Here is a 23454-nt window from a genome sequence, read left to right as displayed (position 1 = left end):
AATCATCGGGCGCAAGATCAATGACTCAATAATGGCACCAGCATCATCGCGCCTACACTTCAATCGATGACTTACTTTGCTCCTCAGCACGTGCATCTGTAGTAATCGTCAGCGCGCAGCGCTTCTGTGGCGATTGCGCTTCACGAGAGCGCCGAGTTTACGATTAAGACGACTATAAAAGGAACGTGCAGATTGGCCGTGAACTGCAGTGGTTTGGCAAATCGACATGAGCTCCGCTGCTCTGCTCGTCTCGCTCCTCTTTCTCGGTCAGCTGGCACGCGCGCAGACCGCCGACGAAGACTTCGAAGTGGTGCTCTTGCCGACGGAATGGAGTGCCGGCGACGCGACGGTAAAGGACACGATCGAGCCGGTTGGCCTCGTCTCCTGCCCTTGCCTCTGGCTCACGTGCCTCTCGCTCGCAGGTGCCGCTGAGATTCTCGGCGTTCGGCCAGACCGTGGAACTGCTGCTGAGGAGGAACGAGCGGCTGCTGGCGCCGAGCTTCGAGCTTTGGACGAGCGAGCGCAACCGATCCAGTCGAGTGGACGACCGCGCCAAACGCCTCCCGTGTCACTATCTTCACGAAAATTCGCGCAGCAGTGCAGCCGTCAGCCTGTGCGAGGACGGGTCAGTGGTCAGTAGCCAGTGCTCTGCAATTGCAATCTGCTCGAACTTGGCCGACGCGTCATCAGTCGGGCTGTTCAAACGTAACGACGTTCGACCTGCTTGCATGCGCCTCGACATCAGCGAGGATTGATTTTTCTGGAGAACGACGGCCTCGAGATAAGGCCGCTAAGCGAGGAGGAGACGGCGAGTCGAGCGGAGGCAAGACCGCGCTCGCTGGGCAGGCCGCACGCGATAAGCCGGCGACGGGTTCCCTCGCTTCGGGGAGGCGGACGCGCGCTGGACCGGGTGCGGCTCGGAAGGTTGCCCCGACGCCAAGAAGGCCCGTCGAGACGCGACGAAGCTAGCAACCAAACTCTGACCATCGAACTGGGTAACGAGCCTGCGCTTCCGCAAAGACGATCGGCCGATAAGGTTTCTCGTGCAGCTCTGTTCTTGGACGAGGCCGGCTACAAGAGCTTCGAGCCGCACTTCTCCGGCGACGAGGGCAAGCTGCGGGACCTGCTGCTGGCCTACGTGAACAACATCCAGGCGCTGTACCACCACCCGAGCTTGGGCCGGCGCATCGACCTGGCGCTGGTGCGGCTCGAGCTGATGCGCAGCCAGCCGCGGCGGCTGGCCGGGCTGGACGGCGAGCGCGACGAGGTGCTCGAGGCCTTCTGCCAGTACGCCGAGGGCCTGAACCCCGCGGCCGACGAGGACCCCCAGCACTGGGACATGGGCCTGTACGTCTCGGGGCTGGACCTGTACGCGGCCGAGCGGGGCGCGCGCGACCACGCGACCATGGGTCTGGCGCCCGTGGGCGGCGTCTGCTGGGCCAGGTACGCCTGCGCGATCGCCGAGTTCGGCGTGGGCGGCCAGGCCGGCCGGGCCTTCCCCTCGGCGGGCTTCGCCGCGGTCTACGTCGCCGCCCACGAGATGGCCCACAAGTGAGACGACGCCGCCGCGAGCGCCCGGCCCGCGAGCAGCACCGCGCTCACGGACCGCTTCTGTCGCGCAGCCTGGGCATGCACCACGACTCCGCGGGCAACGGCTGCCCCGCGGACGGCTACATCATGTCGCCCAGCCGCGGCCTCAGCGGCGAGACGCACTGGTCGGGCTGCAGCCGCGAGGTCGCGCGCTCGCTGGCCGCGGGCAAGCCCTGCCTGCTGGACCGCGCGGGCGTGGACCCCGGGCTGGAGGCCCACCGGCACCTGGACCACCGCGGCCGCTTCGGCCAGCTGCCGGGCCGCCGCTGGACGGCCAAGCGCCAGTGCGAGCTGCTGCTGCGCGACCGCGCGGCCCTCGCCGCCGACTGCGAGGCGGCGGACTGCTGCGGCGCGCTGCGCTGCCGGGCGCCCGGGCGCGCGGGCGTGCGCCTGGCCGGGCCCGCGCTCGACGGCACGCGCTGCGCCGAGGGCAGGGAGTGCCGCGCCGGCGAGTGCCTGCCGCCGCGGGACCACCGGTGCGTTGCCGCCCCGGCACTGCGCGCGGCCCGCTGAACGATGCGCGTGTGGCAATGTCCGGCAGGGAGGAGGCGACGACGGCGGCGACGGCGGCGGCGACCGCGGCGACGGCCCTCGGCTGGAGCGAGTGGCGCGAGGGCGGCTGCGAGAGCGGCTGCATCCGCGGCTCGCGGGGCTTTGTCGAGCGCCGGCGCAGCTGCCTGGACGGGGCCGCCGGGTGCGCGGGCCCGAGCCGCGTCGTGGCGCTGTGCGCGGACCGCGGGGCGTGCGAGGGCAGGTCGCGCCGGCGGCTGAGCGCGCGGGAGCACGCCGGACTGCGCTGCTCGGAGCTCGGCGCCCGCGGCCTCGGCGCGGTCGACGGGGGCGCCGGCGGGCTGCAGGCGGCCCACGAGCCCGCCAGGCCCTGGCTCGCGTGCGCGCTGTTCTGCAGGCACGAGCGCGTGGCGGCCTACTTCCCCCCGCGGACGCAGCTGGAGGCGCTCGGCCTCGACCCCTACTTCCCGGACGGCACGTGGTGCCACCGGCAGGACGGCCGGGACTACTTTTGCCGGGAGCACCGCTGCCTGCCGGAGGACTTCGGGTGAGTCGAGTGAGCCTTTGTGTTTCCGCCAGCGGAACTGACTTTGCGCGGGAACCGCTCGGCCGCGCCCTCGTTCGAGCGGTGCATCGATCGGCCGACTCGCTCGGAGGCTCGCTCTCCGTCTCTCTGTCGTTGCAGATTCAACGAGGCGAACTCGCCGCACGAGGACCAGCCGCTGCAGCCAGTCGCGATCGAGCGCCACTCGGGCGGACGAGCGCTCGGCCGAGACGAGGATACCTGGCTCGACTCCAAGGACTACGCCGCCGGCTCGGCCGCGTGACTCAGCCCCGCGCGCAGCCGGATCTCGACGCCAGCGTGTCTGGCGTCCCTTTGTCTGCCAAGGCCGAGCGGCGCACTCTCCGAGAGACTCCTCTTGCGCGCTGCAGCCGTGGTGGTCACTCACCCCGCGACAATTCCGCTCCCACTTGCACATTGTAGCGATTGCCACATACGCGCGCGTTCTTCCTTTCTTCCTTTCTTCTCGCGCGCGGATGATTCAGATCGATTATTTTCGCATTTTTCGTCGCACTAGAGCTCCTTTATTTCGGCGTGCTCGCCTATCAGGCGAAATCTCAGATGATCCACCGACTTACGCGCAAGCTTTCCGTCACGCGGGCGATGCGAGCGCGCCGATTTTATTTATTTATTTATTTTTTCTTTCGACGCAATTGCGCGCGTGCTTCGCGTTAACGTCGTTGCATGATTCGCTCGATGTCGGCACTGACTTCGTGCTCGTGATTCTTCGCAATTTTCCAAACGAGTGACAGCCGCGCGATGCAAACGCGCCGCGATCTTCTCTCATAGCTACGAAGAGATCGACAATCTTACTCGCGAGATATTTCAGTAACCGTATTGCTCTTTCATGCCGCCTCGTGTATCTTATTTATAACGACCGTAACGATATTTTACACCGCCAAGTCGTCGCTGACAGTTGCATTTGTATAACGAGAGAATTTTTGCGAGAGAAACAGCAAGCCGCTCGGCGATGCTCGGTCGATTCATTTGTATTGCACAAGCAAATGTGTGATATAGAAATCTCAATGTTCCAGCGTCAGTGTGTCACTTTCGGAGTTTTTTAAACCGTTACAGCGCGCACATGTCCCGCTCTTTTTCGATTATAAAAGTGCCGTTGTAAACAAAATCTTCAGTCCGTGATAAATTCACCTTGTCGCACGGTGTCGATTTGGCGAGTGTCTGATCAAGCATGGAAATAGAAATTCAGCGGAATGGCAATAATAGAAAGCCGATCAAACCGCGACAATCGAGACGATTGGTTGCCAACGTGCAGCTCTGTTGAGTAGAGCAGAATTGGTGTGGACTCAAAAGTAGAAACATACGCTTGCGGAAGCAATTTCCCGGAATATTTCGCTGAATTATTTAAAGTTTCGGTTAGAGAAAAAAAATCGCGTAGGTTTTTAGGACAAGAAGAAGACAGCGACGAAGCGTGCCGAGCGTCACAAATACACGTATAAATAAAGTGCCGCTGAAACACGCGCGCGCACACACAGCGAGTGCGCACGTTCCTCTCGAGGTAGGTCGGTGACGTCATCCCTTCAGCTGACTATTTTAGGAGTGTCTTGGGTGTCCCGTCTCGCGGTCCGCATATATCGGGAAAATAGCGAGATGATTATCGACTGTTGGAGAGGATCGTTGCACTGCTCTGAGGGAAAGAAGGAGGGGCATCGACAAATGAAAACATCGATATTTTAAGAATGTCAAATAATTTAATGCGTCTTCTGCTTATTTTCTTTTGCTTGCTTTGTGTCTTCGTGACAGTGCCTGTGTACAAAGTTTGGTAATCATGAAATTTTCATGCGCACGCACTTTACTTCATGTTTACAAATTTCAATTCTTTCTGGCTTTTTTTCGCTCGTTTTCGTCAACTTATAGCCTCACTTTGGCGATTCAGCGAAGAAGGTCACTGACTTGTCTCTCTCTTCAAACAAGAATAAACGAAACGCTTACGCGATTGTTTTACTAGTCAGTCTCTGTAATGTAACGTGTTGCCCTCAAATTGACAAAGAAAAAAAGAAAAACATCAAACTTATTAAATGACTAGCTGGGCTTTTAAGTAACATAGTGACCCTCTTTGCTGAATTATTGATGCTTCGTTACTACGTGCATATATCAGTTCGATATGACGCATAAACGCACATAACTCTCACTCACACATTCCGGTATACAGCAAATGCTCTCCGAGCACTTACGAGTTCGCATACGCCCACACGTCCGCATACACGCACGCACGCACACTCATACACACATCACATGCATTAAGATAAAATAAATTCTTTTCTTTACTTTACACTCGACACAAAAATCTATTGCTCATCGTGCTCCCATGCACTCATTCACTTGTTTGTACAAGGCTGTACCTCTATATGAAAACGAAATGTAATAATCGTAGGTATTTCTAACATAACTGGGACATCGTTAATCACGGAAACTCACTCATTCTTCGTTACTCGCATAGACAACTGATTATACATGAGTGTTCATCGGCGCTGGGCGCATTAACCTCTTGGCCAAAGAGAAGAGAACAAAGAAAAAACGATATAAACTAGCTATACTAACGAAATGATAGAATTCTCAAGACGCCTGGGCGAGTAAACACGAGTCTGTTCGCGAGACACGCCTCGTGCGTGACGACGAGCACACCGAGGGTAGTAGAAAAAAACCGATCGTCCATAATGAGTGGCGATCAGTGTCAAACTTGCGTGCTGGCCCGCTGGTACGCGCGCTGCCGCCGCGGCGGCAACGGATCCTTAATCCTAATGGTGCTCGCAGCGGGCCGCTCAGTTCGGTAGCGTGTCAAAGAGAATGTCCTTGGCGCTCTGCGTCAGGGACTCGGGGAACTTGATGTCGAAGGAGACGAGCAGATCGCCCTTCCGCGATGGCTCCTTGGGGAAGGGCAAGCCGCGGCCCTGGATCCGCTTGACCGTGGTGGGCTTGATGATCTCGCGAGTGAGGTTGAGCGTGATCTTCTCGCCGACGAGAGTGGGGATCTCGAGCAGGCAGCCACAGAGCGCCTGCTTGAGGCTGAGCTTGCAAGTGTAGCGGATGTCGCTGCCTTCCCGCCTGAACTGCGGGTGGGGCTTGTCCCGGATGATGAAGACGATGTCGGCGGGCACCTTGCCGCGGCCCTGGTCGCCCTCCTTTTGGAAGGTGATCTTGGTGCCGGCCTTCCAACCGGGCTTCACGTTGATGGTGAGCACCTTGTCCTCCTTCTTGGTGGTGCCGTCGGGCTGGACGACGCGCCGCGAGATCTTCATCTTCTTGGTGCAGCCACGCAGGATGTCCTCGAGGCCGACGTAGAGGTCGTGCTCGATAGCCGGGTCCTGTTGGCGCTCCTTACTGGCCCCGCGGCCCGTGGGCCCGGCGAAGTTGAACGAGTGCGAACGGAAGGCACCGCCAGGCCCAATGCCGGCGCCCTGGCGCATGCCACTCGTCAGGCCGAACGGGTCGTCGGTCTCCATGTCGTCGTCTTGGAAGAACATGCGGTTAGCGCCACCGCCGGGTCCGCCGTACTCGAAGAACGTCTGGAAGGGCGAGGCCGTGCCGAAGAACTGGGCGAACGTGGCGCGGGGGTCGCCGTGGAAGGTGTATGTGGTGCCGCCAGTGCCCTGGCCGCCGCCGCCGGCGCTGCCACCAGCGCCGCCCTTCAGGCCCTCCTCACCGAACTTGTCGTACACCTCACGCTTCTTCGCGTCCGAGAGCACCTCGTATGCCTCGGCGATCTCCTTAAACTTCTCCTCGGCGCCGGCCGCGCGGTTCTTGTCCGGATGGTACTTGAGCGCCAGCTTACGGTACGCCTTCTTTATCTCGTCGTCATTTGCACCCTTGGCTATGCCAAGGATCTTGTAGTAATCCTTGCCCATGGTTTAATCTCTCTGCTGGAACAAGCGCAAAAGCGCGGTGTCATTAGTCGTGCGATTTCGCAGAATCTTGAGCGATCGGCATAGGCATGCGCGCACAAACATACACACACACATACAGCCGGCCGACCGAGTATTTACAGCGCGCGCGAACCGGCCAGTCGTCCACGGAGGGACCTCAACTCTTTTGTCACTCCCCGTCGCGCGCGATGACTTGGATCCGGAAGCGGCTACCAATGCGATGACGCGCCTTTCATTGTCGCGACATGCACGTGTCGCGGAAGTCCTTTTGCGGGAGCGCGCATTTAAGGATACGTGCGAACCCACGCGATTTTCTTTCTCTCTCTGCTCGAGTTTCGCGGACAGCCTCGAACCGAAGACGACCGTCTGATCTTGCAGGCTGTGCGCTTGTCATTGGATGACAGTCTGCGAGTGTTGCTGGCGATGTGCTGACTGGCATTGAGATGGCTCAATTTACGAAGAAAAACATCTCTGTCGCGTGACTTGATTCGCACGACACACGCGCACGCTCCACGGAACTCTAAAAGTCGCTAACTAGCCAACCGATGACCAACTAACCGCCCCGAGATTCGTCTGGACAATCATGGTTGCACGATCGCAATTACGTAAAGCCTTTGAAAAAGCCTCGGCGCAAAATCTATTCAACGATGTCCCGCTGGATCAAATAAGAACTCACTTTGTGTTTGAGGTAAAAAAAGCGCGGAAGGTAAAAGACTGTAGTGGATAACACGGAAACGTCGCAAGTTACGACGACGGCAGAACAGTGGAGTTGAAAATTGAGTAGTTTAATCAAGGCCGCGCGCCAAACCGGGAGCTTATAAGCAGTGGTCTACACTAGATGACGCGAGAACATTCGACAGAGAGCACACATAGGCACCAAACTCGGAACGTACCTTCTAATTTTTTATTTCTTTCGCGTGATACTTTTTGTCTTTCTCTCGCATTCCACGATAAGTAAAAGGCGCGCACACATACACGTTGTACGCGCTCACGCGAGCAAGAACTAGCGAGAGTTAAAAAGTATGCGAAAGAAAGAGCAGCAGTCACCCACGCGCCTTATTTTCCCTGCTATTTCGGGAAATGATGATACATCGACGAGAGAAGAGAGTGCGAAATGGCTAAAGAGAGTCGTCGAACACGCGCGAGAGAGAACACGAGAGCCAATGATTCTCGATTCTTTTTAATTACAATGAAAACTCTGTCGTTGCACCATACGCCAGCCAACACTTATAGTCGCGGCATGCCTCGCTGCTCGCCTGCTCTTGTAAGCCCGTCACTAAATTTTCTTTTTTGGTACACTTACTTTTTGTCTAATCACAAATGTCGTTGATGTTCAAACACTTGATTTCAAAACAAACAAATTAAGTCTAAACGATTGAATAAAAAATTTATCCTCAATAAGGATAACGTACACTGTTCGCGTACAATGTTCACTCTTTCAATTCTTCTGTTATACTAAGAGGCCGCACCGCTCGCGCGCCCCATATATACAAACTCCGATTCTCGCGCTTTCGCGAACCTTCGAGAAGTGACTCGAAGACAGCCGATAGCGCCGCATGTTTCTGTATCGATTGAACTTTCTAACCGAGATGTGCAGCTCCGTTTGCGTTTAACATCGCTTTCTACTTCTTCAACGAGATTTTTACCATGGTTTTTCGTCAATTGTCAATCCCATTATTCTTCTGTAAACCGAATAATCTTTGTTATTAACGATGAAAGCGACGAAGTCATTGTTATTGCGGAAATATACAGTTTAATAATCGTATGGCCTGAAGTTGGCCAATTGTCACACGTTTGTTTACGTCACGATACAAACGAATGTGTATAACGGGTGACATAAAAAAAGGAGTAAATATATTTTCTAGATGGAAGAACATTCGCGATGCGTTGTTTCGGTAAACTCGTATATCTTATCACTCATTGTTATTTTTCCCTTTATTAGCATCGCGTTACAATTTCCCTTTCTACTTGTGTATAAAGCTAATTCGTTAACGCTCAGTTAAGTCGGCATTGATCTTTCGTACATGTATAGACATTATTGAATATAGTTTACTTTTTACTTTGTTTATTTATGTATACCGGGTGTCAACTTTTCACATTCACTAATGTTGTGAAAATGACGGAAGTACTTGATTATTTACGTTGGTGATTAGGTGATGAGTGATTAAGGCTTGATGACAGGCTTTTTAATTCACATCTTAACTTTTTCTGATTTACTTAATAGAGTCGTACTCTAATTAATTTTTTATCTTCTAAACACGTGAAAACATTTAATAAATGGTTATTTATTTAATAACGCATTTTAAATTCGTAATTAAATATGTTTCACAGATCTCAATATAATAAACTTGGATGTGAGACATGGCATTGAAACCATTAAAAATAGGTACTTTGGCATCAAAACTGAACTCTGATAGTTATAACAACAGTTTTATTACAAATTTAATAAAATTAAAAATAATCTAATCATATTTGTTATCTACTCAGTCTTAAAAATAAAGCATGCTTGCTTTCTTTGGAAGATGGAAGTATGTACTTGTCATAAAAATCTTGTATGAATTCTTCTTGCTTAAATCCAAATTTTTGATATAAAATGAGGGCAGGGTTTGTTGCAGAAACATGCAGAGTAATATCTTTACCCATGCATGTTTGAATAAGATGATAAAGCATAAATGTTCCAATTCCAGCTTTTCTCCACTCAGGTCGTACAAAGAAAAATGAAATGTAAGCTTCATTAAATCCAACATCTGGTACCATTATTGCAAATGCAACGACAAGTTTTTTGTACAAAACTATACACGTAAAGTCTGGATATTGAAGGCATTCTGTCACTGTAAAATTTTTGAATTATTATACAATTACAATTTTACAATCAATGTTTTTAAAATTCAATTCTTTTGATATAAATCTTACAATCCACTCCTGGCCAAAAGAATTGAGTGCAGAGGCTATTTATTGCTGGAATATGTTGAGGCCTAATATAAGAATAATCTATTGGAGCAAGAGCTGGTAATTTCCATTCAGGATTCTTGCTATTGACTTTAGTTAATAATTCATTTGTAACTCTTAACCATAATGGACAACTAGATGTATCTCTTCTAATAAATGGTTTCAATAGCCTATTTGTGTATGGACTGTGCACAGAAGTTGCTTCACAATATCCTTGCAGTCTTTGCTCAAAGAAAATGCTTATATCCTCTGAAATAAATCTATCAAGAACATCATTGCCTTTTTTTTGAAAGAGTACTCTTTGTTTTTGATCCTTTCTCAATGTATCAACATTTAAAATTGGCAGTCCATATTGTCGTTTGCGTTTTCTAACAACAAGTTTACGATAAAGCCTTCTTACAGAAGATGGGGCTGAGTCAAGCAAATCTTTATATTGATCAATTTTTTGTAACAGATATTCTTCCTCTCGTTCACTCATAATAGGTTTAACTTGTTCTACATATAATCATAATTAATATTTATTAGAAAAATATATAAGTGATATTTAGCAGTGATAAAAAAATAATTTAGGGTATGATACGTAACAAAAAACAGTACCTGGATTAAATTTTAATGATTCATCCCATGGCCATGGCCTTGAAACTGAGAGGTTGAATAAGGATGGTTTTGGTGAAGGTAGATCATAACTTTTACTACTTTCATAATTATCTCCAAAGTTAGTAGATTTTTGATAGATATTTTGCTTCAAGATATTTTCTTTATTGTTCTCTGGGAAAGGCTCATTAAAAATATCAATTTCCTCAGATGAAATATTACCCTCTTCAACCTTCATTGTTGTATCCATGGGAAAATGATTTATGCAAGTATCGAGAATTTCATCACAAACTTTAAATGATAAAGTATCAACTCCAGAATTGCTAGTTAAATTAAATGGTACAATGTCATCTTCAGGACATGTTATATCCAAATCTAAATCATCTATGGTGAAAGATAAAAGCTCAAAATAGATTATGAGGTCTATCAAACCAATATTGAAAAGTAATTATTCCTGGAATTTACCTTCAAGATCTTCCTCAGTAGAAGTAGGTTGAGAAACACAAGGTTTCAAAGTATTTGAAGTTGATTCGTTATTGAACACAGTTTTGACCTTCTGGCTAAAATAATCAATGCTACTATTATTTTCATTTTCAATATTAAGATTTGAAATATTCATATTTTTATTTTTAGTTTTAGCTTGTTGCTTTTTCAATTCCAACATCTTATAATCTGAAATTCAAACAATACAGAGACAATATTAAAATGATTGCAATAATTTAAAGTAACAGAAAAAAAATAGTTACATCTTTTCATTAATACTTCAGGAGGTTCTTTATCAATTAATTTCCACCATCCTTGTTGTTCAAGCTCAGCTGTTCCTGATTGAAAAAATACTCCAGTGTAATGTGATAATGTACCGGATATTGTTCCAATCCAGTTTTTCTTTTTTTTCCTAGAAAGTATAACACAATTAATAAATTTGAAAAATTAAAATATATGATTTAATTATCAGAGACTTACACTGATTTAGTAAACAACAAATCCCAGTTAGTATCGATAAAAAAAGTTAAATCTGATCGCCAGTGAAAGTATTCTCTGAAACTTAAACCATTGGACTTGGCTCGTATATTGTACATAACTAGTATAATTGCTGCGAGCCATGACATTTTCTGTCTTACAAGCACTTCTTCATGAGAATCTGAACATTCTGTACAGTGAAGATCAAAAAATACGTCTCCTAAAAGAGTAGTAGGCAATGTACCTCTTTTCAAACATTTAATGTGAATGATTTGTTGACATTTTCCTTGACAGCGAAGAGCTGGATTATGATATTCATCTGCTTTGTTTGAACATACTTTACAAAGATTACTGACTGATGTCATTTTAAAATAAAAGTTCTCAAAGTATTATGACGCAAGGAAAGGTTGCAATGTTTAAAAGGCAGATAGGTTATGTTTTGAATTTTTGATAGGACATTTTGCGATCTTGAGATTAACATAACGCGATTTTCACTCAAGAACGATTTCTTATTTAATTCAATGTTAATTCCATTCAGTTGAGTCAAAAATTAATGGAAAAACAGTAACAACAAACTGATGCGCTAAACTGAAAAGCCGTGCGTTTATGACGCTAGAAACCATGGGCTTTGAAGACTATACTATAGCTATATAGGCTTAAATAAAGCACGTGCGTGCATCTAGCGGTGGCGCTTTGTACTACACTACTTTTTAAGTGTCTGCATAATTGTTAGTACAAATAAATCATTTAAATTAAGAATCGGTGCTGTAAATGCTTTTTAACGAGGTCCATGAGAAAAATCTACGTGATTTTTAGAATGTAATTTGACATATATTTAAATTTTAATTTCATTCCATAATCAAGTTTTGATGAAAGTGTATAGGCATAATGAACGTTCACGAGGCTGCGGTTTTAAAGTTTCACGAACACTTAATAATATGTAATATGTACATAAATGTCAGCAGCCAATACCTTCCAATATCTTCCAAGTGTACATAGAAATATATATTGAGATTGCAGCTACGACGATCGTCGCTGATCTCTTACGACGTGTGAATAGGAATTTTTCAGTGGAGAAATGCATAAGACCATTGTTATTTGTTATCCCAAAGGTCGCTTGAATTGCACTTTACTCATTGGATTTGGCGTTCTCACCAAGTTTTCAATACTCGTCGGCAGGAAAAAAGCTGGCTAGCACGAAGCTCAATCGCAAAGCGTGCAAGGCCGCCGAAGGTAAAGGTGGACGAGAGTGCGGCTAACAGGCGGCGCGTGGTCGTGGTCGGGCGTCGCCAGGGCGATGGCGGTAAACAGTCGCGTCCGGAATCGAGATCGAAGCGCGGCGCGCGTCGCGCGTCCAGCCCGCGACGATGTCTCGGCTGCAAACCCGCGCGTTCTACGGCTTGCGGGACGACGTGCTGGGCAACGCGCACTTCGTGAGCGACGATGAGGTGCTGTACCTGGTGGGCAGCGCGCTCTGCGTGCACAACTTCTCGCAGCGACGACAGCGGCTGGCTCGGCTGCCGGACCGGCAGCGGGTCAACCTGATGAGCGTCGCGCCCAACAAGTGAGCATGCACGCCGGCGACGCGGCCCGCAGCCCCCCCCCTACCTTCGCTCGTCCCGTTGCAGGAAGTACGCGGCCCTGTGCGAGGTCGGCAACAAGCCGCTGATATCCATCTACGACCTGCGCACGCTCAAGCGCAAGAAGCTGCTGGGTGTGCCCTACGATGCGCCGGGCCTCACGAGCTTCGCCTGCGTGGGCTTCTCGTTCGACGGCAAGTACCTGGCGGCGGTCACCAGCGAGAGCCAGACCATGCTGTTCTACAGCTGGGAGAAGGGCAAGCTGGAGTCGAGCCTGGAGCTGGCCAACGCCCAGAACCCCGCCGCGAGGGTCCACCTGATAGCGTGCAACCCCGGCGACGCGGGCATCATCGCCGTGGGCGGCAGCGGCGCCTTCAAGCTGCTCACCGTCTCGGAGACGCTCTGGCGACCTTACGGCTTCTCCAAGGCCGACAACCTGGTGGTCAGCGCGCTCGACTGGCTGAACGCCGACAGGTGCCTCGTCGGCACGCGCGACGGCCGAGTCCTCTTCCTAGAGAATGGCGAGCTGAAGAACGTCTTCAAGATGCCCGACACCAGCCTCGTCAACCTGAAACTGCGCGAGGAGAACGTCGCGCAACACCCGGCCTCGCAGACCGACCTGCACGAGGACGACCGCCGCGAGATCCTGTGCCTGGCGCCGTTCAGCCGTGGCTTCGCCTTCGCGCTGGGCTACGGCACCGTGCTGCTATTCGAGAAGGACGGCCAGCATAGGTACGTCAAGAGGAACGTCTACGTGATCCCGCCGCAGACGAGCAGCCGCGAGAGCGACCAGCTGTACCGCGTGAACAGCATCAGCGTGAACCCCAGCAACGACAAGATGCTCGTCACCGCGGCTTGGTCGCAGCTGTTCTGCGTCAGTCTGTGGGGCCCAGACCTCAAGGCCCAGCCCGAGCCGCAGCTGGTTGACATCATGGGCCACGACCTGCACCACGGACCCATCGGTGGCATGTCCGTCTGCACCTGGAAGTCCCAAGTCGTCACCTTCGGGGCCCTGGACCGTAGCGTGCGCGTCTGGGACTACGACAGCGAGAGTCTCGTGATGATGAAGCAGTACTTGGAGGACATCGCCTGCATCGTTCTGCACCCCTCGGGTCTGTTCTGCCTCATCGGTTTCACCGACAAGCTCCGCTTTAACAGCATCCTCATCGACGACTTCGTCACCATCAAGGAATTCTCCATTCGAAGCTGCAAAATCGCTTCTTTCAGCAATGGCGGACACTTGTTCGCGGCCGTTAATGCCAACATCATTCAAGTCATCTCCGTCGTCGACTTCAACATACGCTTTCTGCTCAAAGGTACGTTAGCTGTGCATCTCGACAGCGGTGCATTTTATCATTCGAGTGGTTGCGCGCACTCAGGTCACACTGAGATCATCGGAGGAATAGCTTGGTCCGAAGACGACACGAAACTACTGAGCATCGGGTCCGAGGGCGCTATCTACGAATGGAATATGTTCAGCGGCAAGAGATCTACGGAAATCGTTTTGAAGGACGTCACTCTAAACGGGATCGCACTCTCGAGCGACGGAGGGACGTACTACGTCACGTCGAGCGACGGTCGTATTCACGAGATCAAAGACTCTCTGGTAAGCATCGGTGACGCGCTCCTCGTGACGCTAGCCTTTCGATCGACTACTTGCGATCACGTCATTTGGTTTACAGCTGGTTCGAGCGTACAACATACCAAGTGCGCAATTAAGCAAAGTAGTAATGGGCAAGGACGACAATTTGATGTTCGTCGCGTATCCTGGAGGATTCGTCGGTTCTGTGAAATATCCAATGACAGATCCCGTCGAGCTGAACGAGTATCACTATCACTGCACCGACATCAGTCGAGTGAGTGTTTCGATAGTCGAGCAAATCGTCACAAATTTTCACGAGCCCATTCTCGTTTCAGATGGTCTTGACTTACGACGAACAAGTGCTGATAACCGCGGGAACGGACGGGACTCTGTGCTTCTGGAAAATAACGTACGCCGACGGCAAGGCTGCGGCAATGAGTCGGGAGCTGCTGCACCTCGATCAAATTCTCATAGGCAAAGAGGATCTGAGCGACAAAGTGCAGACAATAAATGATCTAAATTCGCGCGTAAAGGAGTTGGAAACGGAGCACGCTTACAAGACGCGTCAGATGACTCTACAGCACAACGACAAGATGCAAGAGGTGCACCAAAGCTATTGCGAGGCAATCGAGGAGCTGCGAGACAAGATCGACAAGCTCGAGGAGGATCATGCCAACGAGATCAGCAGCATCAACGTCGAGATCGCGCGAACGAAAGCGGCCCACGAGGAGGCGATGCGCCAAATGGAAATCAGCTACGACGCCAAGCTGATCGTCGAGTACGACAAGTACAGCGAGTTCGAGCTGCGTTACGGAGACATGCGCGAGGATTACGAGCGTCAACTCGCTGAGCTGGCCAACAAGAGCAAAGCGGTATTGGGTAAGAGTAATTAGCTCGATCGAGTCTATTTAACTTTCGATTTTCAAACGTAATTCACCTCTGTCCTTTCGTCGCGCTCAGACGAGACTGTCGCTAGATACGAGGAGCGGTTGCACGAGAAGGAACTGCAGCTGAAGGAAGCGCACGAGGAAATGGCCGAGGAGATTCGCACTCACGAGATAATCAAGGAGCAAATCGAGGACGACGCGGATCGCGAGATCATCAACCTGCGCACGAGTTACGAAGGCGCTCTTTACGAAGAGCGTCAGCTCGTGTTGAAATTGAAGGGCGAGGCTGGAGTACTGAGGAACAAGCACGCCATGAGTCAGAAGGACCTCGAAGAGGTCAAGTATCAATTGAGCAGTCTGAAAGATGAACTTAATCAGCTGAAGGGCAGAAAGGACGCGTTAGAAAAAGACGTGGCCGATCTGAAGAGTGAAGTACAGGAAAGAGATGCGACGATTCAAGACAGAGACAAGAAGATCAACGATCTCAATCTGGCCAACCAAGAATTGGAGAAGATCAGATTTGTCCTGAATCATCGTATCAGTGAATTAATGGGTCAGATCGAGCCGCGTGACAAAGAGATTGCTGAACTAAAAGAGAAGATCACGGACATGGAGAATGAGTTATTAGGCTTGAACAAGACAAATCAAAATCAGCAGTTAAGGCTCTGTGAGAGGGAAGAAAAATTGAGAGCAGCGAAACGAGAGATTGAGCTTGAATCGCAACGACGTAAGGGGTGTCAACAAATGCTGCGCAAAATACGCATCGAGCTGCTCAACACTGCTGGTCTTATTCAAGAGCCGAACGCTCTGAAGAGTGCAGTTATCCGACTGTACCATCGGTACAGCGACCGCGACGAATTTCGGCGTATTCGTCAAGCAGATCTTGACGCCCAATGCGAGTTCATGAAGCAAAGGGACCACTTGGAGAAAACGATAGCTATATTGAAGAAACAGCTGGCTCAGAGTACCGCCGGCGGTGATGTACAGTTTGACCGAATACTCGAAGAGAATATATTGTTGCTAACCGAGCTGAACGGTTTGAGAGAAGAATTAAAAGCGGCACAGAGACATATAGCAGATATGGAGAGTTTGCTAGGTTTAAAAGGTAGAGATACTGGACCTTTGGAGGCTAAAGCTAAATTAGAGAAGGCTTGCCACGAGAACGAAGAACTGGATCAAAATTACAAAATGCTAATTCAAGAATGTCAAAAAATAATTAGCGTTTTAAAAGATGATATCGAACGCTTGATCAACAAATTCCCAGAGAGAAGAGACTCCATGAAGACTAATGAATAAATTGCGTTGAAATCCTGCTTTCTTTTTACCTCAAAAAACATTTTATTCATACAGTATAAATGCTAACAAAAAACAAAAATGCACGTCACCAGGTCTTCATACCAATTTTTTAAACAAGTCTTTTCACTTGGAAAAATTTATCACTAGGAATGTACAATTTGTTCACAGAACGAATGGAATAATGGCTTTGCGGCCCTTTGGATAGTCGGTGAACTCCTTTTTGTAGAGTCTGTGCTTTCCCAATGCCCACACAGTCATCTGATAGGCACCAGCTAACATAAACAAACCAGCTGGGAAAGAAGAAAAACGAGTCATGTATTCATTGTAAAAATAAATTTTTCTTTGCGTTAATGTAAGTCATATCATTTTTAATATTTAGAATTTTACCTGGGATGCACTGAGTCATGATAGTAAATCCAATCCAACTACCAACTTCGTAAGTATAATTTGGGCAAGAAACAAAGTTGAATAGTATGGTCAATGGGTTTCCAGTCGGCTTTGGGATTTTTCTGACAGTTGTGCCTGGTGGTCTCAAGTTTCTGAGAGCCAAGTGGATACTGAGGTTGCCCAGCTCGCACAGCAGGAATATTGCTAGTCCAACAAGGAATCTCACATTCGATGGTGGCGTGTATAATGGATGATTGACGTGATAGGCCACATACATCGCAAACAACCAATAATACGAACAGTTTTTGAAGAGATTTCTCATTGGCATTGTGGCATGACTGAATCGATGTACAAATAAGGTCTCTAGTAGCCGCTTAATGTAATGGAGGGACCAGCAGGCTGCTGCCCAGCTAGGAATTGCATTATGTAAAATTAGTATGTGCATAATTATGCAAATAAGGCAATATAAATGAATGAAATTCAGTCTTACTGTACAACTGCGTCTATTTTAGCATCAGGTACATCTTGGTAAAAAATCCATGGCCTCTGGTAGAGCCAAAGGTACACGGCAAGGGGTCCTGCATATTCAGCAAGAAATACAGTTTTCCAACCTATTTGAGGTCCTAGGTCCTTATAATACAATCTTGATCCATATTTTAATTGTAGACTTTTGACTGTGTCTGTGTCGGAGAGAGTTTTTCCTTTTGGTTCCAAGCGTAAACACTGTCTTCCAGGATAAGGCGCCTTTTTCTGCTGGTGCATCTGCTTCTTGATCTCGCCGATGGTCGTGGTCGGGTGTCCCTGCAAGTGCCAAACTTTACGTTAATTTGCGTACTTTGTGAGTATCTTGCAGAAAAGAATTTCATAACAGAAAATGATGCCCCTGCACCAAGGCCAAAATAAGAGGGGAGAGCGAGTGCTCAGAAATTGGCAATATCCGACTCGCACCAGAAACTCAACAAACAATAAACCGGTAACAAGTTGTTAAAATAGTCCTGCACGTTGGCACACACAATTTTCGCTTACTCACCGTCACCGAGAATATTTTCTCCGTGTTGTTCCCCTTCACCTTGATGATTTCAATCTGTAAACGTAAAATTAGATGGTTGGTTAACGACAAATTCGATAGTGCAGTGGAGAATAAGAAGAAAAGCTCCGAGTTACCTCCATGTTGGCGAGATTTTCGGCGTGAAAAGCTCGCGGGAAAAACGGAGAATTTGTCCGTTCGACGCGGCGTTCGAGCACCGTCTGTGCGCGTGTTTATCGCGTTGCTCGACTGACGGCGCCACCGCGCCCGCTGGCCCGCTCGGCCGCCGCGCAGCAGACCAACAGCCGTCACGTGTAATGGGCCGAGGCGGAAAAAACAAAGTGCCATAAAAATACATCGATCGGCGATTCACCGGAGATCATTAGCAATGACATCAGCGTCGCGGAAAAGTAGAGTCCGGTCGCGAGCTCACGCTTAGCGCATATGCAACTGGTACGGAAATGATTTACCGAGCAGAGTGGTGTCGGTGCAGATGCCGCGCGGTACCGTTAATCGCCGACACGTAAAACCGAACGGCCGTCGCGGAGGAGCAGGATGTCGGCGACGCCGTACATTCTTGAGGAACTGGTTTGCCCTGCGCGCGTACACAGCCGTCCGCTTGCTCGTTCGTCCGACTTGGCAGAGTTTTCCTCGAGGCGCTGATACGCCGCGCGCCTCGCTATCGTCCTCCGCTCGGCAGCTAAACGCGGCCGATGCCTTAATTTATGCGACCGGGAAACGCCGATCTTTGACCCGCGCGCACGTCGCACAAAAATGCGAGTTCAGAAACAAAGCCCGCGACGTCGTACTCAAGGCCGACGGATCTTTCGTCTTTTATTTCGTGCGCTGCGCTTCGCCAACGAAAAAGTGTCGCCGCTCGCGTGCACGGCGCTTCCGTCCGCGCGGAGAGCATCGTACGCACTGACCGTGGCTAGTGGGCATTTAATTGGCGACCCGCGAAGTTCGAAATCCGAAATCGTGAAATTATCTTCGACATGATTAGGTGAAAGGCCCGCGACACGTGAGAATCAATCCAATTGATCGATCGTCGAAAGCAAGTCGGATTGTCAAACTTTGCCGGGTAGAGTGCGTCGGGCTGTCGTGGAATTGCGCTAGAACGGTTCTAAAAGAACCTGCTGGACGTCGTATCTCTCGCTTGCTCGTAGCTCGCCGAACTGCCGAGATGTACCCACTCATCGTCGCGACTATAAATATTGACGAGGTTGCACGTAATTCGATGCGAATGTGCGTAGCGACCGAGCGAAAAAGAACAGCTCGCCCGGTTTTTTGGAAAAATTCGAGCTCGAGTTGGTTACTCTGTATTCGGTCGCGAGCGCGCGCTTTCTCCACTTGACGGTCCTATGTGTGTATGTGTGCGTGTGCGTGCGTCGACGAGCGAACGGATGCAAACGACGGAGTTGGAAAAAAAAAAACGAGCGTCAGCGTCGGCAATTAACGCAATAATTATCGATAAGTTAATCGAGCGTTTACGAGTAGGCTTGGTAGTTGGCTGCACAACTGGTTTGCCGAGTATATGCAACGGGACGAGCAGAGTTCGGCTGAGCGGATAAATAAGACTTGCGGGAGGAGTTGGGTGAAGTCGCCGGGAGATGGAGCGTGAATGTCGTGGGTGTAGCAATCAATAATGCGGCCTGCACTTTTTTTATCATCGTGAAATTTTATTATCGCAAGCAATATCTCGCGCAGCTTGCAGCGCTGCGTGCGATCGATTACGCGTGACTATGAAAAGAAATAGCGTTTTTTCTAGTGTCCCTGGATATCTCGCACATCACAATTGTTCATATGTACAAAAACGAAAAAACTTGATCGAATACAGAAGCACGTGCGTTCATCGACGAAGTCCATGCTGGTGGTTCAGATGACCGTGGTGGCCTTCCTGTACTGGCCGAAGTGATCCAAATATTGGTGAATCGTGTCCATCGGTTGATAAATATCGTTCACCCGGTTCTGAAAAATAGGCGGCAAACGTGGTTGATTAGCGCATCGCACGATAGTCCGCCGGGCCGCGTACGTACCTGCAGATATTGGGGAACCTGGTTGGAGGCCACGTTGCCGAGGAAGCCGTGCACGAACTCTCGGATGAGCTCCAGGCAGCCGGACGCCACCACGCACGGCCTGTACTCCACCTGCAAGCGAGGACAGGGTGAGACGAGACGAGGCGAGGCGACCGCGAGGCGACCGCGAGGATCGATCGGCGGGCGCAAATGAAGTCGCGCGACGCGGGGAGAGATTCACAGAGTCATTAATCCTCGGCGCCGGCTCCCGTTAATTTCGTCGGCCCGCGGCGAGCGCCCCGGCGCGCTTTCATTATGCGCCGCTCTTTCGCCGCCGGCCAAGACGCCGCGTGCACTCGGCTGCCGTTGCGGGTGTTGGTGCTCGCTCTCCCGCGTAATTTCGCGCAATTTCCGCCACGGCAATGAAACATATTGCGGCACGCGCTCATCCAGCGCCAGGCTGCCGGAGATACGCGCCGGATTAAAGTTTATTTTATGGCGTGCACAAGCCCAGCCTCCCTTTTTACGCCGGCTTTTACATTTTATTAGCTCTCCGAACGTTCGACAACGGAATGTCCCGCGTCCCTCAATGCCATCTCTCTCGGTCTCTCTTCCAGGGCCACGCTGCGCTAGCGTTGCGCGAGATTAACGATAACGTCGGTGTGCTTCCACCGATATTGTTTTCCGTTGCGCGGGGATATTGTCTTTTCTGGGCACGAGCGCGCCACTCGAGTTTTCCCACGCCGTGGCCGTAGACCTTGCGAATTATGTTAATTTCGCAGGTGGCCAAACGACCTCGGCGTGATTTATCGAGCCGCGCCGCGCCGCGCCGCGCCGCGATCGCGAAGGAGTTTCGCTCCCCTTCACGGCGGAAGCGGGAGCAGGCGAACTCAATCGGGGCTCGAGCCCCGAGCGCGGCGGCGATCGTTGCCGCCGCGCGCCTCCTTCCCGAAACGGCCGGCCGCGGGCAAGCTCGCGAGGAGAAAGCCGGAGGAGCGAGCCGTGGCGCGCCGCGGAGAGCTTTTTACGAGCGCGCGCGCATGTGCCACCTATAAAAATGCAAGCGTGCGCCTAACGAGTGCCAGTCGTTGTCCCCGCTCCGCGCTCGCACGCACGGGTCGGGGGAGGCTGGCAACTCGGTCACGAGCCGGGGCGACACGTCGTCGTCGCTGACAATGGCTTCGCCCGGCGAGAGATAGGTGCACGCCAAGCTGTTTTGCCGGGGCGGTCACGTACGCCGCCGATTACGGCTTGGCTTTGGGGAGGGCCGAGTCGGGCCGAGGAGCGCGAGCCGCCGAAAGCGACGCGGGAGCCGATCGATTGGCGAGCGGCCGGCGCTCGGTGCCCCGGAAAATCGCGCTGCACTGCCCCCGGCCGCCGCGTCGCTCTGCCGCATCGTCGAGCTACGCGCGCGCGGACTCGCCGCTTGGACCGCGTCCAAGCGGGCCGAGCGTCGGCTGACCGTCGGCCGCCGCGACGTACCTCGACCAGGACACCCTTGAAGTTCTGCGTCATGGTGACACTGCCGAGCTTGACGAGGAAGTCGCCGAGCTCGAAGCGCGGACCCTTGCACTCCATCTTCTGCTTCCTGTTCTGGTAGATGGTGTTGAGCTTGATCATCAGCAGGTCGAACAGGCCATCGGCGATCAGCGGCACCACCTTGTTGCCGGACTCCAGCACCGCGAACACCGAGGCCGGCTGCTCCGAGTTGTGCAGGATGTGCACCGTGCGCGGATGTCCTGCTAAACCAAAATCGCAATTACAGACTGGCGCGCCGTCTCCGCTCTCCACCCGCGAGCTCCGGCGCTGCCGAGGGATGCGCCGGCCGCTGCGTGCGTTATTCGACCGAGCGCGTGCAACTTTCGGCAAGAGGACTCCGGCTTTCTCTAGGAGGGGGCGCTCGAGGCCCCTCGACCGTTGAATCACTGATTCCTCCGCCGTTTTCGGCAGCGACCGAGCAGCGTCAACCCGGCCCCTCGGCTGATCCATAATTCACGAGCGATTTTTCAATCGGGAACGCCCGCCGAGCTTCTGGTAATTCGGCACGCCTCCGTGCTCGCGACTGATCACGGCGGGGCAGCGCTGCAGCCGCCAGAGCGGAGCCTCCACTCGCGGCCCGACTCGCTCGCGACGAGCGCGGACCGGCTAAGTGTTCGCGCTGCTCTGGAGGCCGCCGCTGCGGCATCAGGACCTTACGGCTGATTTCGCGCGCCGCCTGTTCCTTCGAACTCGATGTTTACGCCCGGAATTTTCAGCTTCTAAGCAGTTGCCTCGATCGCTCGTAAATCCGGTGGCGAGCGCTTCCGTAGGAGGATGCTTTCCCCCGACGTTTCCCGACCACTCGCCGACTGAGTCATCGCTTGGACGTCTTTTACAAATCGCAGCGACGCGTCTCGTTGATCGCGGCCTAGAAGAGCGTACGTTTTCGAAAAGGCTTTCGCGAAATTGACCCATTGACTCTTTCTCTCCCGCCCGTATTTTCGTCGACCCCACTCGGTTTGCAGATTTCGCTGCTGCTGCTGCTGGCCGGAAGATTTACGGTCAGCGCGAGCGTGACAGTGGCGAGCTTGACGTCCTCATTTCTGTGCGACTGATTTCAATGGATTTTTTTGTTCTCCCCTGCCTTTTAGCCTATTTCCTCGCTTATTCTCCGACTCGCTGACTGGCGCCGAGACGACTATTTCATGCACTCCGGGCTTTTTAATTTCCAACGGTTGTTAACTCGGTTATTCTCCTCCGTGGCGCACGCGAGAAGTGAGTTCGACCGATACGTAGCGCGCCTGGCAAAAGCGAAATGCCGGAGTGAAAGAGCACTTTCGATGTTTTGCAGATATTTCGTAAGTGCGTCGCAAGCCGACGCTCGATGGAAAAGCAGCATCGATCGCGTAATCAGATTGCGTATCGCGACTGATTACGATGTTAATCAGCTTTGTGGCAGAGCAAAAAGCTTTTACGCTTTTTTTTCCTCTTTCGAGAGCCATCAAAGCCATACAAGCTGTCTCTCTCTCTCTTTCATAGCGCCGGGCAAGAACAAAGCAGCTACACTCCGCGCAAAAGGGTTATGCGAGAGCTAATGAAAAAAGCTGTTAGCGGCCTGAAAAATTAATCGGATGCAGTCGGGTTCAATGGGCGCGGGGCTTAAAAAGCGAAACGAGAAAGGGACGTGGCGCGTCAATAAAGTCTGAGGATCAATTATTGACAATGAGCGCCGGGCGCGCGATCCGCGCATTCTCTCTCGTCCTAACGAAGACTTATTCTCCGTTGATTTTGCGCGCCTCGGCCGTGCGCCCGCGAATAGAGTTATTCTCGCTGATCCGCCCCGACGTTGATAAAGCACCCCGGCTCGTTAAACTTCGGAGACGCGAATCGATGATTTAACGAAGCCCCGGCCCTCGCTCTTTCTCTCGAGGACTCTCGAAACTCTCGGCCAGCGCGAACTTGGCTCGCGACCCGCGCGAATACAATCGCGACGAACGGTTTTTGTTTCCTTTTTTTTCAAATTCTCCCAGCGCTCCCGCCGCGGACAATAAACAGCAGCCAGCCAACCAGCAAACTCGTTAGCTGCACAGCATCCTTTCGATTCGACTTTATTAAAAAGAAGAGAGAGAGAGAGAGAGAGAGAGAGAGAGAGAGA

At 51.4% G+C, this 23454-nt stretch overlaps 6 protein-coding genes across 10 annotated transcripts in view; 2 read left to right on the top strand and 4 right to left on the bottom strand.

The window, feature by feature from the left end:
- Positions 1 to 226: 226 nt before the first annotated feature.
- LOC131669186 (A disintegrin and metalloproteinase with thrombospondin motifs adt-1) lies at positions 227 to 2927 on the top strand. Its single transcript, XM_058943894.1, has 7 exons — positions 227 to 349; positions 423 to 632; positions 746 to 995; positions 1050 to 1551; positions 1623 to 2070; positions 2136 to 2647; positions 2786 to 2927. The coding sequence occupies exons 1-7, from the start codon at positions 227 to 229 to the stop codon at positions 2925 to 2927; spliced, it is 2187 nt and encodes a 728-aa protein (XP_058799877.1).
- Positions 2928 to 4351: 1424 nt separating this feature from the next.
- Positions 4352 to 7997, bottom strand: LOC131669088 (dnaJ protein homolog 1-like). Of its 4 annotated transcripts, none has more exons than XM_058943705.1 (2): positions 7847 to 7997; positions 4352 to 6540 (listed from the first exon to the last, which is right to left on the bottom strand). In XM_058943705.1, the coding sequence occupies exon 2, from the start codon at positions 6523 to 6525 to the stop codon at positions 5443 to 5445; it is 1083 nt and encodes a 360-aa protein (XP_058799688.1). In that variant the 5' UTR covers positions 6526 to 6540; positions 7847 to 7997; the 3' UTR covers positions 4352 to 5442. The 4 variants fall into 4 exon arrangements, with proteins under 4 accessions (XP_058799688.1, XP_058799690.1, XP_058799689.1 ...); XM_058943707.1 differs by having other exon boundaries at positions 4352 to 6537; positions 7847 to 7983; XM_058943706.1 differs by lacking the exon at positions 7847 to 7997 and adding an exon at positions 7437 to 7713.
- Positions 7998 to 8113: 116 nt separating this feature from the next.
- On the bottom strand, positions 8114 to 11641 carry LOC131669087 (cysteine-rich protein 2-binding protein). The gene is made up of 6 exons (XM_058943704.1): positions 11050 to 11641; positions 10833 to 10981; positions 10552 to 10758; positions 10090 to 10470; positions 9457 to 9987; positions 8114 to 9374 (listed from the first exon to the last, which is right to left on the bottom strand). The coding sequence occupies exons 1-6, from the start codon at positions 11409 to 11411 to the stop codon at positions 9019 to 9021; spliced, it is 1986 nt and encodes a 661-aa protein (XP_058799687.1). The 5' UTR covers positions 11412 to 11641; the 3' UTR covers positions 8114 to 9018.
- A 772-nt stretch (positions 11642 to 12413) lies between these two features.
- On the top strand, positions 12414 to 16411 carry LOC131669135 (cilia- and flagella-associated protein 57). The gene is made up of 6 exons (XM_058943807.1): positions 12414 to 12610; positions 12675 to 13942; positions 14006 to 14232; positions 14309 to 14482; positions 14544 to 15087; positions 15169 to 16411. Exons 1-6 carry the CDS (start codon positions 12414 to 12416, stop codon positions 16389 to 16391), a joined length of 3633 nt encoding a protein of 1210 aa, XP_058799790.1. The 3' UTR covers positions 16392 to 16411.
- LOC131669137 (very-long-chain enoyl-CoA reductase) lies at positions 16411 to 18150 on the bottom strand. Its single transcript, XM_058943813.1, has 5 exons — positions 17943 to 18150; positions 17809 to 17862; positions 17269 to 17579; positions 16779 to 17188; positions 16411 to 16681 (listed from the first exon to the last, which is right to left on the bottom strand). The coding sequence occupies exons 1-5, from the start codon at positions 17946 to 17948 to the stop codon at positions 16554 to 16556; spliced, it is 909 nt and encodes a 302-aa protein (XP_058799796.1). The 5' UTR covers positions 17949 to 18150; the 3' UTR covers positions 16411 to 16553.
- Positions 18151 to 19477: 1327 nt separating this feature from the next.
- LOC131669138 (mediator of RNA polymerase II transcription subunit 20) overlaps positions 19478 to 23454 on the bottom strand; it is a 34161-nt gene continuing 30184 nt past the window's right edge. Inside the window, exons 3-5 of one of the 2 annotated variants that reach the window (XM_058943814.1) lie at positions 21303 to 21562; positions 19842 to 19952; positions 19478 to 19773 (exon numbers count right to left, since the gene is read on the bottom strand). In XM_058943814.1, the coding sequence (XP_058799797.1) occupies positions 19681 to 19773; positions 19842 to 19952; positions 21303 to 21562 (464 nt within the window). In that variant the 3' untranslated portion in view covers positions 19478 to 19680. The remainder of the gene's footprint in view (positions 19774 to 19841; positions 19953 to 21302; positions 21563 to 23454) is intronic. The other variant, XM_058943815.1, reaches the window with a different exon arrangement.

The sequence above is a fragment of the Phymastichus coffea genome, unplaced genomic scaffold, assembly GCF_024137745.1.
Source record: "Phymastichus coffea isolate CEN01 unplaced genomic scaffold, Cenicafe_Pcof_1.1 PCOF00087, whole genome shotgun sequence".
In the NCBI taxonomy this organism is placed as follows: domain Eukaryota; kingdom Metazoa; phylum Arthropoda; class Insecta; order Hymenoptera; family Eulophidae; genus Phymastichus; species Phymastichus coffea.
Note: the sequence above shows the minus strand (reverse complement) of the source record. Positions and strands in the feature narration are given on the sequence as shown.

Excerpts from the sequence above, each read along its gene's own strand:
- LOC131669186 (XM_058943894.1), top strand. The coding sequence starts at position 227 with ATGAGCTCCGCTGCTCTGCTCGTCTCGCTCCTCTTTCTCGGTCAGCTG. Across the intron at positions 633-745 it reads TGTGCGAGGACGGGTCAGTG|CGAGGATTGATTTTTCTGGA; the intron begins GTCAGTAGCCAG and ends CCTCGACATCAG. Across the intron at positions 2,071-2,135 it reads CGCCGCGGGACCACCGGTGC|GAGGCGACGACGGCGGCGAC; the intron begins GTTGCCGCCCCG and ends TCCGGCAGGGAG.
- LOC131669088 (XM_058943705.1), bottom strand. The coding sequence starts at position 6,525 with ATGGGCAAGGATTACTACAAGATCCTTGGCATAGCCAAGGGTGCAAAT.
- LOC131669087 (XM_058943704.1), bottom strand. The coding sequence starts at position 11,411 with ATGACATCAGTCAGTAATCTTTGTAAAGTATGTTCAAACAAAGCAGAT. Across the intron at positions 10,982-11,049 it reads TTGTTGTTTACTAAATCAGT|GAAAAAAAAGAAAAACTGGA; the intron begins GTAAGTCTCTGA and ends TATACTTTCTAG. Across the intron at positions 10,471-10,551 it reads TACTGAGGAAGATCTTGAAG|ATGATTTAGATTTGGATATA; the intron begins GTAAATTCCAGG and ends CTTTCACCATAG.
- LOC131669135 (XM_058943807.1), top strand. The coding sequence starts at position 12,414 with ATGTCTCGGCTGCAAACCCGCGCGTTCTACGGCTTGCGGGACGACGTG. Across the intron at positions 14,483-14,543 it reads ACTGCACCGACATCAGTCGA|ATGGTCTTGACTTACGACGA; the intron begins GTGAGTGTTTCG and ends TTCTCGTTTCAG. Across the intron at positions 15,088-15,168 it reads CAAGAGCAAAGCGGTATTGG|ACGAGACTGTCGCTAGATAC; the intron begins GTAAGAGTAATT and ends CGTCGCGCTCAG.
- LOC131669137 (XM_058943813.1), bottom strand. Across the intron at positions 17,580-17,808 it reads AGAAAATATTCTCGGTGACG|GGACACCCGACCACGACCAT; the intron begins GTGAGTAAGCGA and ends TGGCACTTGCAG. Across the intron at positions 17,189-17,268 it reads AAAATAGACGCAGTTGTACA|CTGGGCAGCAGCCTGCTGGT; the intron begins GTAAGACTGAAT and ends TGCAATTCCTAG.